Raw genomic sequence first — 14,412 nt, forward strand, 5'->3', positions numbered from 1 at the left:
TTTCTCGGTTTCCACTCATTGTTAATATCAACAGCAACAGTGTTACCTTGATATAAAAGAACCAATGTGAAGGCATTCAGTGTGAAAAAAAAGAATCAGCTCTGTTATCTTTCACAATTTTTATTTGCTTTATAATATGATCATCATGACAGAATGTTGCTCTTGTTTGTAAAAGAGCAATGTGAACATATGCAAAAGTTCTCCATGTGTGTTTTATGGAAGGAAGTTATATGGATTTGGAAAAACATGAGAGTAAACTATTCCTTCAGTTTTATTTGCTTAGGGAAGATGCCAAAAAGAGTTGTTAATGTCCCATTTTCAAATGTCCCAGAAGTGTGGTGATCTAAGGTTGGCTAATGTGTCAGACTCATTCAGTCTCAGTTATTCTGGGTAAGCAGCCAATGACCTCCCCCATCTCAGGCCAGTCTCCATACACGTTCCTCTCCACATCATTTTGAATCAACTAAATGTAACAGAGAAAACAACCTATTTAAATGTTTTGCACAACAGCAGTGGATATTATTAAAAATAAAAATACAACTATTTAAAAAATAAATGTTCATTTATGGAAATAAAGCTGAAATCAAATCAAAATATTAGATGAAAATGTCAATGAAAACAAATGTAATGAATTTAAATGAAATGTTAAATACAAAAATAGAAATGCTGCCTTGGAAACTAACTGAAATAGGTTGAAGTACAAAAATTACTAAATAAAAAAATAAAAAAAATAAATGACCACAACTTATACTCTCTCTCTACATATATATACATATATATACATATATATATATATATATATATATATATATATATATAGTACCAGTCAAAAGTTTGGAAACATTACTATTTTTAATGTTTTTGAAAGAAGTCTCTTATGCTCATCAAGCCTGCAGTAAAAAAAAACAAAACAAAAAAAAAACAGTAATATTATGAAATATTATTACAATTTAAAATAATGGTTCTCTTTTTTAATATATTTTAAAATGTAATTTATTTTTGTGATGCAAAGCTGAATTTTCATCAGCAAGTACTCCAGTCTTTGGTGTCTTATGATCCTTCAGAAATCATTCTAATATGATGATTTGATACTCAGTTATTATCAATGATGGAAACAGTTGTGCTGTTCAATATATTTTTTTGGAATACTTTTTTCAGGATTCATTGATGAGTAAAACGTTAACAGCATTTATTCATTAAAACAGCATTTATTAAAATTAAAACATTTCTAACAATATAAATCATTACCATCACCTTTTATCAATTTAACGCATCCTTGTTGAATTAAAGTACTAATTTCTTAAAAAAAAAATAGTTATTGTTCCCAAACTTTTGAACGGTAGTGTATATTGTTACAAAAGATTTCTATTCTAAATAAATACAGTTCTTTTTAACTTTTTATTCATCAAATAATCCTGAAAAAAGTATCTCAGGTTATAAAAAAAATATTAAGCAGCACAATTGTTTCCAACATTGATCATAAATCATCATATTAGAATGATTTCTGAAGGATCATAAGACACCAAAGACTGGAGTACTTGCTGATGAAAATTCAGCTTTGCATCACAAAAATAAATTACATTTTAAAGTATATTAAAAAAGAGAACCGTTATTTTAAATTGTAATAATATTTCATAATATTACTGTTTTTTTTTTGTTTTTTAACTGCAGGCTTGATGAGCATAAGAGACTTCTTTCAAAAACATAAAAAATAGTAACGTTTCCAAACTTTTGACTGGTACTGTATATATATATATCATCAGTAAGCTTTGTTAATTGTGACCGGCTCTGTGACTGGCACTCAGTTTGCCCAGGTTTGAGTGATACAATGTAATTTACTCTACTGGACATTTTAAACAAAAATAATTTTCTTAAGTAGCAACTAGTTTATTTTCCTTTATTAGACTATGCAAACAATAAATGTGTTTTTCCCGGATTTAGTGCATCTTGAACTTGTATGTTTTTGTTGTCCTGGCTGGTGTAGCTATATTTAATGACTTTTGATGAGGTCCACATGGTTCCTTTGCTTCATCCACGTAGTTGTCATCAGCAGAACAATCCCTCTCTACGAATGCGTTGGTTGGTTATTTCCCTCTCTATCTACAACATGACGAAATGTGGTTCACTTATTATGTCTTGCGGGATGCGGGACAAAGCTCCCAATTTTGGGATTGTGTTCACCCTAATTACTATTTCCCTTTGAAACCACGGCACATCCAAACAAACGAATGGACTAACTCTTCTTATTATAGTCCTCCACCTCCCCAGCACCACCTGCCTAGATCTGCTATGGATGGGTCTCCCTCTCTCTAGCTGCAGCACATGTTTCCATTTATTTTATTTTATGTTCTGGGTATTTAACAGAAGCAAGCCGTATTTTCTCTGCAGGAGCAGCAACCATAGCAGAGTCCGCCAAGGCCAAAAAACCTATGTATATTCCATTTACATTAATAAAATGTTTTCCTGACACTATTCCGAGAGTTGTCATGATTGAAATTAACACAGAAGATAGCTCATTGCTCAGTTTGTGAAAGCAATTAAAAAGGAAGAAAAAAGAACAAGACGTTCCAACCTTTTCAAAGGGTCTAGCTTCCTTTATTCCATAGATGCCGGCGAATACCCAGCTATCCCTGGGCTTCAGGGATGTGACCATGGTGCTGCCCAGTGCAGTGAATATCTCTCTAATCTCATCAGTCAGTCTAGAAGAGAGATGGTGGCAGTGGAAGTCAGACATGTATGAATTATTCAACTCAAACCCCTAGTTAATCATGTCGATGGTGTCTGAAGGCTGTCAGATTTTTACTGTGGTGTGGGGTCGATGTGTGAGGCCACAAGCACTATATTTCCTGGCTTTAGGGTCTTTAGATAGGCAAGTAATTCCTTGGGATCTTGAAGGATAAAAGAAGTGTTTCCGTATGTCAAGATAGCTTAATTTGTGCAAGTAAATTTAGATTTAATAGATTCAATTTCTTGCATGCACAAATCCATTAAGAGACCTACCTTTAGATTTCACATTAAAGTAATCATTTCTTAAAACCTCACCGGTTCCACCTAAGAAAAAAAAAAACCAATTATTCAAATTGAATTTTATGTCCATAATTATTATGAATTGTTTGTAAACATGTATAAAAATACATATAAAATATAGTAACGCATTTAAAATATGAAACTTATTTCCATGTCAAAATTCAAATGTCAAAAAAATTTAATCCTGCATAATTATTTGTAGTAAACAAACCATTTACTATCACAATGTTCAGCCCTTGTCCTGCATTATTCCTGATGCCACCCATGATGCTGTAGAGAAGAACATTTGTGCTATTTTAGCATCTATAAGCATTACAAAAATGAAAAATTGTTTCATTTACTCACTCTCAATACATCTTAATGTGATGCATATGTCAGTCATGCATAAATGAAAGTAATGAAATTCCTGTAATAATACTTATAAACTGAATGTGCTTTAAATACTCAATAACTAGTTTTATATAATTTAAAATCAATAAATCCAACTTGTTATAATCTCATACATTTGCAACTATCTGAATCTTGCTTGTTCAATAGCCACATTTATACTATATTTGTACTATATACATATATGAACTATTTTATACTTTTTAACTGATTAAATTGACCTGTTTTCATAATGAACTAAGCAATTGATGAATTAACGTATTCACCAAACATATTTTAATAAATGAAAGCTTTCAAACAAATAAATGGACAAACAGCATGAACATTATTTAAAATATATCTATATACTGTTATACTTTTAGTCATATGGATGAGTAAATGATGACAGAATTTTCATTTTTGGATGATTATTTTAACTTCCTTTAAAGGAATAGTTCACCCAAAAATTAACATTTTGTCATTAATTACTCACCCTCATGTTGTTCCAAACCTGTATGAGTTTCTTTCTTCTGTTGAACACAAAAGAAGATACTTGAAGAATGTCTAGTTACCAACATTCTTTAAAATATCCTCTTTTGTGTCCAACAGAAGAAAGAAACTCAGGTACAAGTTTGGAACAACATGAGGTGAACTATGAACATTGAACTATCCCTTTAACGCTGTATTAGTCTCTCATGAATAAGCTACATGATGTAATGGTTCTTCTTACATTGTGTTGTTAAGGCAGATTTTTGCAGCCACCACATCGGCTACACCGCTGTAAAGGTGGAATGGGAAGTAGTTGGCAGGGCAGTGTTTAAGTGGACAGCAATTTAAATGAGCCTTAAACAGACCTGCACAGAGAAATAAACAAGTTGCATGAAAAAAATACAGTACTGCAATCACCCATTCAACTCTCATCCACAAAAACATACAAATTAATCTTACCTGGATTATCACAGTCTGTCACAAAATCATTAACTTCATCTGAAATATAAAGGCCCTTATTTTAGACATATTAAAATATAACAGTAATTAGACCGAAATGGTTTAACAAATTCTCATGCATGACACAAGCTGTCACCATATATACAGTAGGCTACATTACATGATCGTTTGGCAGCTTCTTGGTGTTTTGACCATTTGACGGAGAAACACCATATTAAGATGATCAGCATTGTTACGAGAACATAAACACAGTCTGTAAATGAATATATCACAATTAATATGTCATCATTATACCCACAAACGATCACATAAATTAATCAGAAATGCCAAAAACGTTTTCTTTACCTTTAAGTCTCATTTTTTGGTAGCACAAAATATTCTTCTCGGCTTCTCAAGGGCCTGATGCAACATTAAAATGATTTCAAACCACAAGAAATGTGTTTTTATCTCTCTCTTATACCTCGGAGTTGTTTCCTGTTTGAAAGTTCGCAGGGATAATAGCCCGTGAAACCTGATTCAACAGGATATAAGGCGTGGTACATTTGCATCTTTAAATTCAAACAATATAATTCCTCAACTAACCGACTGTCATCTAGGCAGATGATAATAATAATTCGTTACATTATATATCGCCTTTCTCGGCACTCAAAACGCATTACATGTAGGGTGACCACCATCAAACAAACCAAATGTGGGAGGATTATAAGTTTGTGTGGGACAATGTGGGACATCTTACCAATACCAATACATAACCTGAAACTGTTCAATAATGTCTATCTAACTTAATAAAAACATTTGTATTCTGCCTATATTTTAATGAACAAATAAAATATAAAACAACATGAAATCAGATCATTGACAGTCTTATATATTAAACTAAAAACTTTCATATTTTTTTAGAAAGGATGAGAATTAGAACAACCACAGCACGCAACAATTAAGTTGATAAATTCTGTTAAAGGACAAGTTCGGTATTTTACACTTCTTAAAGCCCTGTTTTCAGATCGTTTCTGATGAAATAGAACGGTTAAGATTGAAATTTGGACACATGCTGCTGGCCCGAGAATTTTCGGTTTCTGTGGTAGCAGAAGTTACACCCCTACTCTTTCGAAATACATCCAGGGATTTTTAATGACCACAGAGTCAGGACCTCAGTTTAACATCTCATCCGAAGGACGGTGCTCTTTGACAGTATAGTGTCCCCTTCACTATACTGGGGTGTTAGGACCTAGACAGACCACAGGGTGAGCGCCCCCTACTGGCCTCACTAACACCTCTTCCAGCAGCAACCTGGTTTTCTCAGGTCGTCTCCCATCCAGGTACTGACCAGACTCAGCCCTGCTTAGCTTCAGTGGGCAACCAGTCTTGGGCTACAGGGTGATATGGCAGCAGATGAGAAGTGTCATTGCATGCACACTGATTTTACAATTGTGTACTGCTCTCTTGTGGACAAAACAGTTAATGCATACTCATCAAACACACATGGAATATTAATGTATATAATTTTATTCCTGCTCAGTTAAACAAACCACATTCATTAGTGGGGAAACATCTGAGTCTCAGGTGAAAACATGAAAATCTAAAGATACAGAATTCAATCATCAAAAATACTTCCAAATCAAGAACTGAGAAACACAGTTATGGAGCTCTGGGCCCCACATAATATTGCTTTTTCAACACTATAACCTTAACATACAGGTAAAGTCAAACACTGCCAATAGTAAATACCATTATCAGCATAGGAAAGCAGACTATTGTTCATTCGCATACCACAGTTAAATTACACAGAAAGGCACTGGAGTGCAAACTCTACAGCAACATTAGAGTTGATAAGACAGTTTACAGTTAACCACTTATTAAGATGTGCTTCTGGTATTAGTGGCACTGTTCAAAGTATCCAGTGGGAACAACCCTGAGATTAAAGTGAGAAGCTGTTTTAAGGTCAAGCAAAGATCAGGCACACACACACACACACACACACACACACACACACACACACACACACACACACACACACACACACACACACACACACACACACACACACACACACACACACAATAAATAAAGAGGAACAATCATTGTAACAGACTTTGGTACAACGTTCCTCGTGCACTGAGAAATTCAAGAAAATACTAAATACATATTTCAAGGAGTGCATTTAAAAAGTACAAATGACCAAATTTTAAGCGATGGGCACCATAACCGACAACTGCCACAGCTCTTTTCAAAAGTTATTTGCCTGAAATTAAATCAGTAACTTTCATCTCTAATGTGCATCTTAACGTTTCTGAACCCCTTCCCCACAGTTCTTTAATGTCGGGGATCTTGGCCAATTAATCCTCCCAAATGTAACCAGCTAAATTTAACTGGTTGGTGGACATATCCGTGCTGAAAAATGGTGGAACAGAGATAAATATTTCAGGAACTCCTGGTGGTTTTTAAATGACCCATGTGATGCTTTTGGCCACAGTATTAAAATGGAAGAGAAACTTGAAGGATAGATTGTGCTACATGATTCAGTCCAAAAGGTCCTGTGGAAAGAAAAGACAGAGTAAGAATTAAAAGTGATTAAGTATACATCGTTTTTGAAAGCCATTATAAACTACTGTTAACATGCCACACGTACTAACCTCATCTGAATCATCCTCCTCTTCTCTGGCTGCATTTTGCTCTTCTATTTCTCGCAGTTCTGAATATCTATATGTTGCATTACTAAAAAAAATAAAAATAATTATATATATATATATATATATATATATATATATACCAATCATCATAATATTATAAATATGCATATAATATACTATAAATACTCATATTTACAATATTTTGAGATATGTATGTATATATATATATACACACACACACATATATATTGTATATATATATATATATACACACACACATATATATACATATATATATACATACATATATAAAAAATATATATATACATATAAATATATATACAGTATATATACACACATATATATATATATATATATATATACACACACACACACACACACATACATATATATATATAGATAGATAGATAGACAGACTGTATATGCATATATGTGTGTGTGTGTGTGTGTGTGTGTGTGTGTGTGTGTACAGTATATAAACCAGGTTCCACAAAATGAAGTTATCACTTCGTAGGTAGGCTACTAATAAGTTTATTATTAACTTTCGTGTAAATTATTGAAAAATATTTTTTGGGTGAAAGGACTGAAAGGTTAGGTTGCACCGTCACATAAAGCACACAGTGTTTATATCTCTAACGTTATACCTCTTCAGACAGCAGTATTTTCGTATGATGAAAACAGCAGCTGCTATTGCAGCAACAGTAACGACCACAACAGACGCGATCACCCCTGAATGGAGTCTTATAACCTGAAAAATAAGACATCAGGAAGAGCAAGTATGTAGTATGCGAACTGACAGGGAAGTGACTTGAGAAAGAAAGTCGATAACGAACCTGTTGAACATTTGGTGCTGCCGAGGTGGGTTTCTCCGAACTTTCTGCCTGTCTGGATTCGCGATATGACGGAAAAGCAAAGGCGAGCTCCCAAAAAACACTATATAAAATCAAATTTAGTAACATATTTGAGTAGTGGCTTACCTTCAAACACTTTCTCGCCATTATAGTTGTTTACTTCCTAGCGATTCTACCTGTCAAATGACGTAAAGGAGCAACGGATGTGTGATTGGTCGATCGTGAACGCGCTCGACTTCCGTCAATATTAAAGGTTGCAGAACTTGTTGCAGACAGAGATTGTCTTATTATTATAGTGGCTTTGCTTTTATGTTCATTTTAATTAAAAAGTGAGATTAATTTAAAACCTGTGAATTAAATTAGAACAAATAATCTACAATTTAAGTTAGTTTTACATTTTACTGTCTAGGAACAATTCTATACATTTGAATAAAAAGTTGGAACTAAAATAAACTCTGAAATGGATTCAATCATATAGTTTATTCACTTTTCAGTTATGAGCTCAAACATGCTTGAATATGCTCGTTGGCTGAAACGCGTAGGCATGTTTTTATTTTTATGAGACTAGCCATGGATCAATAAAGGCTTTTTAATCTTCATCCTCCTGAGTGCCTCAGACCTTTATCTTAAGATATATGCTTGAATATGAATTGATCACTAAAAAACTATATCACATTAGAAACAGTTACAAGAAATATACACCCATTAAATTCATTGACAGTGAAGGAAGGACCGTATAATAGTGCTTGAATTAAAACCATACATAGTGGCAGTATTGATCAACATGTTGCTCATCTCGGGATCAGAGCAGTTCGTAATATTTCCCAGATTGTGGATCAAAGTAACAGTTGAGGCAGGGATCATACATCAAATTGAGAAACTCTTCCTCTCCACTGTTGTCGTGTAACATAGACCCTGTGGATAGCATAGAGAATGTAGAAAAATAAGAAAATAAAGTCAGGGAAAGTTTGGAAGTTGTTACAAGGGTTTGAGTCAAAAGTTCAATTCCACAAAATAAAATAAATGCTTATTTTCCTCCATCTGTGTTTTTATATTTGTATATATGAAATCGAACGTTACCCTTTGCATTTCTCCAATTATTTTCAAAATTGTTTTATTTTTTACATTACAGCCATTCAATAATTTATCATAGGCAATTTAAGCAGGTTCGCATTGTGACAATTTACCCCATATAGAGTATAAACTCTAGATGAAATCTCTTCTTCCTGAGAAGTAACAACTGCAATTTAAGACCCTGCTGTTTAGTATTATCAAAGAAATATCAAGGTGGGTTTTAGATGAAGGAAATATCAATCATGAAAGTAATTGTACTTGAGCACATACTGTATCTTCTCTGTGCAAGTGAAATTTAGATCATGATATATTTTTAGCAACAAAACATATGCGCCCAGGATGGGGATTTTTCTGCTGTCATACCTCTGGTTGAGCCCTTGCTGTGGTCTCCTTTTTCATCGGCCATCTGTTGATTTGGATGAACTATCGGAGGGCTAAGGACATCCATCCATTCTCTACAAGAGGGTTAACCATATAGCCATTAAAATATTAAAATAAAACAGCTCTTGAAGGGGCATGAGCATCTGCCCTAGTACTAAAACTGAATTATATTATATGTACACTATGATATATAGTTTTATTATAATGAAGCTTTGTACGAAGCTGCACCAAAGCCCATGTTTGAAACTCCTGCTCTGCTGCTTACGGCTTACGTTCACGGGTTGTGAATGAAAGACACCCTTCTGCAGAGATTCTCTCTCTTTCATATTCTCTCATTTACATGACACTTTCAAGGCACCATGTGGTGTTGATGGACAGGCTCCCTGGTGGGACGGGAGGGAGGTGGATGATGACCTCCCAGTGAGCTCTGCTGCAGCGGTGACAGCTAGGTGACACACGCAAGCCTCTGAGCACATGCATAACTCCTGGTTATTCATTGTCCCTGACAACCATGCTTAATTAATCACCGAGGCGTGGCAGTGTGGGCAGCATCCCTTGACAGGAAAAGTTTTGCGTACGAAACTAGCCATAGTTATGCTGTGGGGTTGTGCAAAAGGTGCATATAAAATAATAAAATGACCTCCAAATTTACATTTAAAGGTCCTACATTATGCAGAATTAGTTTCCTCATAAACCATGTTTTAATTATTGCAGAATAGGTTTTCTTTATTGATTTTTATCTTTAAAAATATGTTTATTTATATACTTATATGTTTAAACTACTACTACTAATAATAATAATAATAGTAATGTTTGTTATTATTTATAATTTTGCTTAAATAATTGATGACATTATTCATGATAAAATATAATATTAATAATAATAATAATAATAATTATTATAATAACAAAATTAGTTTCCTCCTAATCTATGTTTTCATTATTAAATGTAGGTTCTTTATTCTTTGATTTTTATCTTATATATCTTTATATTGTATATATATATATATATATATATATACAGCGGGGGAAATAAGAGTTGTCCAAGAGCCAAGGATCACTTGTGGAGAGCTTCAAAAAGACCTGCAGATAGCAGGTACTGTTGTCTCAAAGAAAACAGTAAGTAATGCACTCCACCGCCATGGCCTGTGCGCACGCTCACCACGCAAGTCTCCATTACTGAAAAAAAAGCTTGTTGAAGCTCATTTAAAGTTTGCTGCACAACATTTGGAAAAGCCAGTGAAATACTGGGAGAATATAGTGTGGTCACATGAGAGCAAAATTGAACTGTTTGGATGCCATAATACACACCATATTTGGAGGAGAAATGGCAGTGCACATTACCCTAAAATCACCATACAACTTGGTGTTGGCTCTTGGACAACTCTTCTGATTATTCTTTTCACTCCTCTATCAGAAATCTTGCGAGGAGCACTGGTCGAGGCAAATTTATGGTGAAATTATTGTCTTTCCACTTCCGTATTATGGCCCCAAAAGTGCTCACTGGACCATTCAGAAGCTTAGAATGGCGCCTATAACCAATGCCATCATTATGCTTTGCAACAATTAGGTTGCGAAGGTCTTGAGACAGCTCTTTGCTTTTACCCATATGAGATGTGTCTTGTGTCACACCTTGGCAATGAGACCTTTTTGTAGGCCATCATTTGGGACTGAACCAGCTGATATTAATTTCCACGGACAGGAGGCTGGATTGCTTTTTAATTACTGTAAGTTTTCAGCAGTTGTCTTGGCTTTCCATGCCTTTTTGCGCCTCCCTTTCTTCATGTGTTCAATACTTTTTCCCTGTGTCATTTCACATTATTACACATAACTTAATTTCTGAACCTATTTTTCTTTTTTTTCTTTGTATGTATGGCTTACTTGGGTTGTTACCAACATCTGGTGAAAATTTCATGTCAATAGCACCTTTGGAAATATATTTACTGAGAAAAATGATGACGTGTTCAATACTTATTTCCACCGCTGTACAGTATATATATATATATCAATAAAAGTTTGTGTTTATATACACACACACATTATATAAGCACAAACGTTTATGTTAGATGCATTTGACAACACTAATATATATATATATATATATATATATATATATATATATACACACACACACACACACACACATTCTCCTCACTCAGTTTTTTAATTACTTGAGAAATAGGAATAATAACAACAATAATTTTTGGTATTAATTATATGAACAAAATTATATATATATTTATATATAATTTTGTTCATATAATTAATAACAAAAAATATTGGTATTGTTGTTATTATTCCTATTTCTCAAGTAATTCAAAAACTGAGTGAGGAGAATGAGGAGACTTTTGACAAAAGTTGCAATTCTCCATAATGACAGTCTGACAGTTTCATCATTGGTGAATGGCAGCCAAATCTTTTGAAGACTGGTATCAAATTTTGTGGAGCACACCACATGCTTTCCTTTTTATATGCTTTGATGTTCAAAAGTTCTTTTTTAGTACCCTGGAACCACTGGATAAAATTGTCAATAGAAACATCAAAATGTTCAGTGCCCAAAAGCTACCCTATTCCTATCACATTTTGTTACCACTTTTTAGAAGTCAGAATTGTTGAAAGTGCATGAGCCCGAGGGCTAACAAGAGTTCTCTTATGAACTTGCATGATAAAGTTCCTAAAATTACTCATTCACGACTGAGCCTCAACACTTAAGAGCTTAGAATAATGGCTTAGAGTTATACAGAACTTTACAGACTTAGTGAGGCTAAAAACCTGTATTTTTCTCTTACCTGGGATTAGAGTGAAGAAGAGGGTTCATTTCTTTCTGATAGTGCTGGCCTTGATCCACTGGCTATAAACCACAGAGAAAATAAGTAGTGTGTATTTATAATCTGGTTCTTTACCACTATTAGCTCCAGTCTAGTTGGAAAATAGAATATGTTCTGGATAACTGTATACCTTGGGGTTAAATAATGATTTAAGCTTTAAGTTTGGAGCAGTGGTTCTCAACTGGTGGGTCCTAAATCAAAATCGGGTTGCAGGTCTGTTCTGAGTTTAATACTAATGTCGTTCCATGTGTTAGGCTGGAGAGTCGCACTTCTGCTGTTGTGTATGCATTTACAAAATTGTCAGTTGTCCAATTCAGCATGTGTCACTTTAATAATGTTGTATATTGTTGGGCCTATGCAGTTCATACTAGTAATACTGATACACTTTGGTGTTTGATTTTAAGAACATTTTTATTTACTTCTGCCAGATAAATTATGTTACAATGTAAAATCTGGGTCCTGCAGCAAAACCAGTTGAGAAGCACTTGAGTATTGTGCAAGTTCTTCTAACCTGATGGTGGCAGTATTGCTATGTTTTCACAATCTTACAGTCTTACAATTTGCAGTTTCTCAATACCAGACATGATTAGCAGTTGCTGCATATCTTTCTAATCAACAGACGACAAGCACATCAACAACTGATGGATAGGGTCTGATATTGCTATGCCATGGGAGTTTATTTCACTCTAATCAGTGTTTTATTTTATTTTATATAAACTGTTTGATTGCCCTTCTTTATAGGAAACCAGTTTTTAATATTCACTCTGTTATTTGCCCGCTAGCTACAGTTCATCCATACAAATTACTCTGGATAACTAAGAGGCCTAATGATGAAGGAGGAATTTAGACCTTCCCAAGCTGCCCTCAAGTGTGGCAATGTGTTTGTGTGTGTTTGTGTGTTTGTGTGTGTGTGTGTGTGTGTGTGTGTGTGTGTGTGTGTGTGTGTGTGTGTGTGTGTGTGTGTGTGTGTGTGTGTGTGTGTGTGTGTGTGTGTGTGTGTGTGTGTGTGTGTGTGTGTGTGTGTGTGTGTGTTAGCCCACCAAAGGAATGCACTGAGTCCAGGTTGAGGTGTCATCGCTGCTTGCACTCAGACTTATGTTGCAGTGCTGAACCTAAAAGAGCATAAACATGTTTATTTACTGGTATTGTGTTTTTAATATATGATTGAATCTCACAAAACCTGGAAAATCTGGTGTGTCATATCAGTCAAGTTAGAAGTATTGCAAACAGAAAGTATTTTTAGTATCATTAAGACACCCATTCTATATTGTATATATTTATACACACAACCGCAGATAAAATTTGGGGTGGGTGAGCTTTTTATTTTATTCTTTTGTAAAAAACTAAACAAAACAGTCTCTTAATATGCTCCAAGGATGCATTTATTTGATCAAAAATAAAGTAAAATTGTGTGTGTGGTGGGGGGGGAATTATTACAATTGAAAGCAGCCATTACTCCAGTCTTTATTGTCACATGATTTTTCAGAAATCATTCTAAAATGCTGCTCAAGAAATGTTTATTATTATCGATGTTGAAAACAGTTGTGCTGCTCAATATTTTTGTAATATTTTTTTTCAGGATTCTTTGATTAATAGAAAGTTCCAAAGAAAAATATTTATAAAAAAATAAAAAAAATAAAAATCCTAATTAACCCCAAACTTTTGAATAGCGTGTATATTAAATGTAAAATTTTGGTAATATTTAAAATATTTATATTAAAATATTTTAAAATAAAAAAATTGATAAAATAACTATATTGATAATATTGATTTTAGGGTGATATATGAATATCCTACCTGTGATGCACTAAGGCCTGGGCTGCCCATATCTCCTTCTTCCTCCTGCTCTCTCTTCAAAATTGCCAATATTCGTAGCTCATCTTCCTCATCCTCATCTTCATCCTCTTCATCTTGACTTCTCCTCAGATCACACCTGCTGGAGCCCAAAGGTTGAACTCTCCCATCGACACTCACCTGTGAAGCCCCAAAATCTCATTACTTCATCAGTGCCACTTTGCAGTGAGACAAATCGTTACTGGGTATAGCTAATTAGCAAGCAATCAATCATAGCTTGCAAGCTAATTGGCACCCCCATTAAGGCCAAGACATCAGCAGGGACGGCTGCCTGCTGCTTAGAAATCCACTTATATGAAGTCCTACCTGGATCTAGGAGCGACCTTCCAGAAACTTCAGCGGCATCAAAGTTATGTGCCATGTTTAAATGGGGGAAAGTAGTGTTATTGGGCACCCGTAATGATCCTCATTCCCACATCAAACTCTATTTAA

The 14,412-nt window shown here is 34.3% G+C and overlaps 2 protein-coding genes across 3 annotated transcripts in view; both read right to left on the reverse strand.

Annotated features, from left to right (window-relative positions):
* Positions 1–104: 104 nt before the first annotated feature.
* LOC309513688 (protein FAM3C) lies at positions 105–5,042 on the reverse strand. The gene is made up of 9 exons (XM_082189653.1): positions 4,687–5,042; positions 4,502–4,594; positions 4,342–4,380; positions 4,124–4,247; positions 3,239–3,297; positions 3,001–3,051; positions 2,804–2,888; positions 2,573–2,699; positions 105–463 (listed from the first exon to the last, which is right to left on the reverse strand). Exons 1-9 carry the CDS (start codon positions 4,697–4,699, stop codon positions 368–370), a joined length of 687 nt encoding a protein of 228 aa, XP_082045779.1. The 5' UTR covers positions 4,700–5,042; the 3' UTR covers positions 105–367.
* Positions 5,043–8,484: 3,442 nt separating this feature from the next.
* The window catches only part of cfap20dc (CFAP20 domain containing), a 37,476-nt gene continuing 31,548 nt past the window's right edge, over positions 8,485–14,412 (reverse strand). For both annotated transcript variants that reach the window (XM_082190181.1, XM_082190180.1), the window contains exons 13-17: positions 13,924–14,100; positions 13,167–13,238; positions 12,088–12,149; positions 9,281–9,372; positions 8,485–8,758 (exon numbers count right to left, since the gene is read on the reverse strand). In XM_082190181.1, coding sequence (XP_082046307.1) covers positions 8,646–8,758; positions 9,281–9,372; positions 12,088–12,149; positions 13,167–13,238; positions 13,924–14,100 — 516 coding nt within the window. In that variant the 3' untranslated portion in view covers positions 8,485–8,645. The remainder of the gene's footprint in view (positions 8,759–9,280; positions 9,373–12,087; positions 12,150–13,166; positions 13,239–13,923; positions 14,101–14,412) is intronic.

Source organism: Leuciscus leuciscus (genome assembly GCF_965113295.1).
Source record: "Leuciscus leuciscus genome assembly, chromosome: 14".
NCBI classification, from domain to species: Eukaryota; Metazoa; Chordata; class Actinopteri; order Cypriniformes; family Leuciscidae; genus Leuciscus; species Leuciscus leuciscus.

Coding starts and splice junctions, on each gene's coding strand:
- LOC309513688 (XM_082189653.1), bottom strand. Junction 4,381..4,501: donor AGAAGCTGCCAAACGATCAT/GTAATGTAGCCT, acceptor TTTATATTTCAG/ATGAAGTTAATGATTTTGTG. Junction 2,889..3,000: donor CTTTAATGTGAAATCTAAAG/GTAGGTCTCTTA, acceptor TTATCCTTCAAG/ATCCCAAGGAATTACTTGCC.